Below are 6,000 nucleotides of genomic sequence, written 5' to 3' on the forward strand. Positions count from 1 at the left end.
CCCTGCACACACATTCTATTTATGGTAGTATCTTATTTAATTGCACAATTTAACCTGGCTGCTTAATCCGTTATTTTAATATGTCTCTCAGTAAAATCAAATTCATTTCTAGAATAGCTCACCTTTCAGTAATCACAAAAAACTGATTAACATTTCTGACTTGAAAATAGGTATTTTTTCAACACATATTTCTACTAGAAATGTTGCAATATATATTCTCATAATTTATAAACTATTATAAGCTGAAAGATAGTTAAAAATCTATTCCTGGCTGGGTGCAGTGGCTCATGCCTGTAATCCCAGCACTTTGGGAAGCGAGGCGGGTGGATCACGAGGTCAAGAGATAGAGACCATCCTGGCCAACATGGTGAAACCTCGTCTCTACTAAAAATACAAAAATTGGCCAGGCATGGTGGTGGGTGCCTGTAATACCAGCTACTCGGGAGGTTGAGGCAGGAGAATCGCTTGAACCCAGGAGGCAGAGGTTGCAGTGAGCTTAGATTGCGCCATTGCACTTCAGCCTGGGCAACAGAGCGAGACTCCACCTCAAAAATAATAATAATAATAATAATAATAAAATAACCTATTCCTTATAAGCAGGGCATGGTGGTGCACTTCTGTAGTCCCAACTACTTGGGAGGCTGAGGCGAGAGAATCACTTCAGCCCAGGAATTCAAGTCCAGCCTAGGCAACATAGCAAGATCCCATTTCTTAAAACCATAAAAATCTATTCCTTAGGATATTACATGCCTAAGCATGTAAATGACTTCTTCAGTATACTGAGTTCAAAGATATTAGTTATCTTTTCATTTTTTAATTTTCCCTATTTTCTCCAAATAACAAAGTAAGCTGATAAATGTGGTAAATATATATATATACATATATATATATATCTCCATAAATGAAACAGATTAATGAAAAACAGATGAGTAGACCAGACCTGCATTTACGAGGCAATGACCTTCAAAACTGGCAGGGAGCTGTTAACAATGTTCTTCACAGGGGAGCAATTAGACTACAACCCTCCTATGTATACTTTCATTTCTCATGGTCTACAAATACATTTGCATATCAGAAAGAGTGAAAGAATAGTCTGGTAACTGTGGCAACCTTCATTGAAAAGATATAAGGCATTTTCATTACCTTAATAATTACATCCTAAATGCCAGATCGGAATAAATGCTGCATTACAAAAGGATAGACAAATACTTTGACAGAATTTCCTATAACTGAAATTTACCAAATGGAACTATCATGACTCCAACCCAGTGATACATTTCTGATTCTGTAATATCCTAAGTAGTCTCTGATTATGCTAAGGCAGTAAAATCATTCTAAAATAGATACTTTATTTAAACAAAAATATGGCATACAACACTTTAAGGAAAATGAGTTCAAATTATCACCATAAAAATTAAAATATACAGTGCTACAATGCCTAAAATGTTGGGAATATTGCTTAACCTAATAAGAAGTTCACAGATCCTTTCCATACTGATTTAAAAGATCCTATGCCCAGTATTTAACAAATAAGCACATGCACATATACACACACACTCACTACAGAAATGCATGAAGGGAAAAGTTTATAAGAAAAGCTCAACTTCTAAATGTTCAAAAAAGCTACATGCAGAAAATGTTAATTTCATATAAGATACTGTCTTTTTGCTACATTTCCTCACATGGGTAAAAACAAAAGCAATTCGCAAAAGTGATGCCAAAGAATGACAACATTACATATACTTAACAATCCCTGTGTTCTTTAGATTCCATGCAAAAATCACAATGCACAATCATTAACATGTCTAGACAGTGGACACTTACTACAGTGTGGCCATATTACACCAAGCTTAATTTTTTAGGTGGCCTAGATATTTTATAAAATTAAATTGTAATAATGTAAAATGAGAGCAGTAGGAAAATAAGTACAGCCATAGTAGGATATAGCAAGCACAAATCCAATAAGTCCTATTTAACTCAAAAATATTCTTTTTCTAAATGGTAATAAAAACTACCCACAATTATAATACCAATCAAGCAACCTCAAAGGTTCCACTAACTGGGAAAAAAATAACTATTTGCCTCATTGCAATACTTTAAAACCACAAGGTTAACAATCATTTCTAGCGAAATGGTGATGTGAATTGTGTTTTATTTGTATTCTACACCTTGGCAAAAGTTAATGACCTGCCTCGGAAATTATTTCACATACCCCAAAAGTATTCTTAGGACTTATAAAGTCTAAATCTCACACTCCCCTTGATATGCTATTGGATAAATGCTTTAAATTTTAAAACAAAAGGATAAAGACTTTTAAAAAGCTCTAGACAATATACTCAAATGGTGAAGATATCAACTCAATGTATTCTCATACCCCAGCAAAACAAAACAAAACAAAAAAAACAAAAAAAAAAAACTGGACATGGCACAATGATACAATAGGAACAAAAAGTAGTATTCCACTCATTCAGCAAGGAAATAATACAGAGCATCTCTCTATCATATTCAACTACAAAAATCCTTTCACTAGATGGCTAGCATCTTTATGACTGCTTAGTCTGTATTTAAGTAGCCTTAAAAAGAGATTTTGTGCTCTTTCTCTACCCTCATGGATCTTTGGCAGCAGTCAGCACTTACGCTCAGAGCTGGTTTCGAGGGGAGGGAGAAAAGGGAAAGTGAGGAGAAGGCTGAACTGAGCACGGAGTCAGCAGAGACCAGCTGTTCTCATACACTACCCAGTGTCTTTCTCACACACCGCTATTTTCCGCGATTGAGCACTGTCAGCAAAAATAAATAAATAAGGAGGCGGGGGGCAAGAAGACACTGAGGGTAGGACCCAGGCCGACAGTTTTGTCTGTCACATCTGAGCCAGAAGCCTCCTCCTCTGTTTTCCTGCTGCAAAGGCAAAGGATCAGGTGAGACCCCTCTGGGTCCAGCTCAATTTGCTTCTCCACAAAGAGCAGCTTCCGGCGATGAGCGCAGGATCCTCCTGGCTGATGAACTAAACACGGGAGCATTGTCAATGTTTTCAATCTCTGACTTTTTCATAAGGGAGGAGAGAGGGCTGTGACTGCATTCCCGGGAAAGACTACTACTCCTGACGTGCACACAGCAGTAGCGAAGGAACATGAGCAAGAGGTTGTAAAAATGCCTTCAAAAATACCAGGTTCTGAAAGAAATGCTGTTGAGCATTACCGTATTGTTGGCGTTTTTCGTAAGTCGCCGATTCTTCCTGGCCACTTCCAAGCCCCAAATCGCTGGGACTTGTTGCTAAATCTTTACCTCACGTCCCCTAGAACCGCCCAACACAATAAAATTTGGGGATCGAAAGGCGGGAGGGGGCCTAAATCTCTAAAACCCAGAGGACTGGGCTTCCTTCAATAGGCCACTCCGCATGGGCTGCGCGTTCAGTTCTACCTTCTGAAAGCTCTGACTCACAAAGGGGGGGGGGGAGGAATTATGACATAAACCATTATCCTTCCAACCCAAGAAAGATAAGAAAAGCCAGCCATACGTCCTTGCCCGGCCAGAGAGCCAAAGCCTGCGCCCCCGACGGGGCGGCCGGGCTAGGAGCCTAACGCCCTACCCGCCTCCCTCCGGGCGCCCCGGAAAGGTGCACCTTACTCGGGCGGGCTCGAGGAACCAGGACGGGGCGCCCTCACCCAGGGAGAGCAGGGGAGGACTTAGGGGTGTGGGACGCGGAGACTCGCCCCGCGGCGGCGGTGACACACCGGGTGCCAGGGCTCCGGCAGGGGCTCCCGAGAAGACGCCCTGCACTAGGGCGGTCCGCCGCAACCAGGAACGGACAAAGCACGGCGCTGGGGCTGGGGCGACCCCTGGGCGGCGGCCGCCGCCGGCCAAGTTGACCACACTTGGGGGACAAGGGGGTCCCGCGGGCGGGGCGGGGCGGCGCGGCGCTGACCTGGATGGTGCAGGTGTACTCGCTGTCGTCCAGCAGCCGCACGGTGCAGCTGTACTCGCGCTCCAGGCTCCTGCTGCTGCCGCTCATCAACCTGCTCAGCATCTTCCCGCCCGCCCGCTCGGGAGCGACGCGGCGGCGCTGCGGACCCTGGACCAGGCGTCCCTCAGCCCGGCAGCTCCGCACCGACCCCAGGCACCTGCACCATCACCCCGGCCCCGTCGCTGCCGTTGCCTCCTGCTGGCCTCGTTCCTCCTCCTTATCCTCCTCCTTCCCTCAGCCGCCACCGCCTCCCCCCAGCCCAGATCAAGCGCCGGGCTCTGTCTCCTCGGCGCCCCAATGCCCGTGCCCAGCTCGCGGGGCGGGGCCTCAACTGGAGAGGGCCAATGGGGGTCAGCGCGGCGGAACCGAGTGGCAGACCGAAAAGCCAATCGAGATAGAGTACTGGGATGATGGGCGGGATAAAGAAGCAATCACAGAAAAGCAGTCGGACCTAGTCAAGCCGGAGCAGCCCTCTAGCGTCCCAAACGAGGGGTTCCTCTCCGCCCCGTGGTTCCTATGGATGCTGTTTCCCCTCCCCCGGGCCAGGTGTGAGCACCCAACTGGATTGATGTCTGCCGCCTGAAATACACTTGATCTGCGTTTCCGAAGCCAAGCCCCGCACCCTGCAACACCGCGGTTCCCGCCCTCTTGGGAGCCGGAGCGAGGAGGCGGCAGGGTGCTGGATCACAGTCCCTGCACCTGCAGAATGCGGGTACCTCTCGCTCCAGATAGGGCGACTGCCCCCGACTTGTGCTGTACCCTAAGTTGGCCCGTCTGGCCTCTGTGCTCCAGCCCTCTTATTTTGGGAAACAGGAGCTACTTAAATAAAAGCTAAAGGGACCTCAGAGGTTCTGAAGTACCCGGGTTTAATCCCCTAAAAAACCCTCCACTCTAACACCCTTTGCCTCCTTCTTTTTATTTCAGAAGACAAAAGGAGACTGCTGCTTCAGCTGGTAGGGAGCAGAGGAAGCAATGAATCTTCTCCTTGCACTTTTAGAACTGGAAATTATGTCTTCAGACTTTCTCAATAGAACAACATAGTATGTCAGGAGGTATACATCACAAAGAATTGTCTCCTTCTCTTTGTCACCCCAAATTTACAGACTTCAAGGTTTTTTACCAGAACTTCAATAAGAGATATTCTCCCTCAAAGATTTTTGATGTGAGGAAATGTTATAAAATAATTATGTCGGCCGGGCGCAGTGGCTCACGCCTGTAATCCCAGCACTTTGGGAGGCCGAGGCGGGCGGATCACCTGATGTCAGGAGTTCGAAACCAGCCTGACCAACATGGTGAATCCCCGTCTCTACTAAAAATACAAAAAAATTAGCCGTGCATGGTAGCACGCACCTGTAATCCCAGCTACTCGGGAGGCTGAGGCAGGAGAATCGCTTGAACCCAGGAGGCAGAGGTTGCAGTGAACCAAGATCATGGCCATTGCACTCCAGCCTGGGGGACAAGAGCAAGCCACCGTCTCAAAAAAAAATAATAATAATCGTGTCAACATAGAACATTAATGCTGTAATAAATATATTAATTTAAAATAATGAAATAGGCATAATTTCCTATTACTTTCATTTGCACTGTTCTTGTTTATAGGTATAATGTGTAACAAAAATGAAACTCTACATTAGCCTAGAAAACTATACCGCCTTTAAAGTATGCTTCTTCCCTAGTGTCTTTGGATTCCAATATTTTTCCCAATTTTTTTTTTTTTTTTTTTGCATGGGGAGATTCATTCTCATTCATTCTCTCTCTCTCTCTCTCTCTCTCTCTCTCTCTCTCTCTCTATCTCTTCCTCCCCCTCTCCCTCCCCCTTTTTCTTTCTATCACCTTAGTAACCTGGACTGCTCTTAATTGGTTGCATTCTCCTTTGTGGCATTTAATAGCCATAGGAGCAGGATTCTCTTTTCAGTGCAATTCGGATGGAGTTAGTTATGAGTCTAGAACTAGTAAGTCAAGTGTTCCAGGCATAAAACCAGGCGTGCGCTCCACTACTTTGTAGCTTCAGCAGGTAGTCTGATGCCTGAAACATAATA

The 6,000-nt window shown here is 45.2% G+C and overlaps 1 protein-coding gene across 8 annotated transcripts in view; it reads right to left on the reverse strand.

The window, feature by feature from the left end:
- The window catches only part of FRMD5 (FERM domain containing 5), a 331,205-nt gene extending 326,915 nt beyond the window's left edge, over positions 1-4,290 (reverse strand). For 4 of the 8 annotated variants that reach the window (XM_063794898.1, XM_063794897.1, XM_063794899.1 and 1 more), the window contains exon 1: positions 3,923-4,260. In XM_063794898.1, the coding sequence (XP_063650968.1) occupies positions 3,923-4,024 (102 nt within the window). In that variant the 5' untranslated portion in view covers positions 4,025-4,260. Of the gene's footprint in view, positions 1-3,922 lie in introns of all 8 variants that reach the window. The other 4 variants (XM_063794901.1, XM_063794900.1, XM_063794902.1 and 1 more) reach the window with 2 other exon arrangements.
- Positions 4,291-6,000: the final 1,710 nt, after the last annotated feature.

This window comes from Pan troglodytes, chromosome 16 (genome assembly GCF_028858775.2).
Source record: "Pan troglodytes isolate AG18354 chromosome 16, NHGRI_mPanTro3-v2.0_pri, whole genome shotgun sequence".
NCBI classification, from domain to species: domain Eukaryota; kingdom Metazoa; phylum Chordata; class Mammalia; order Primates; family Hominidae; genus Pan; species Pan troglodytes.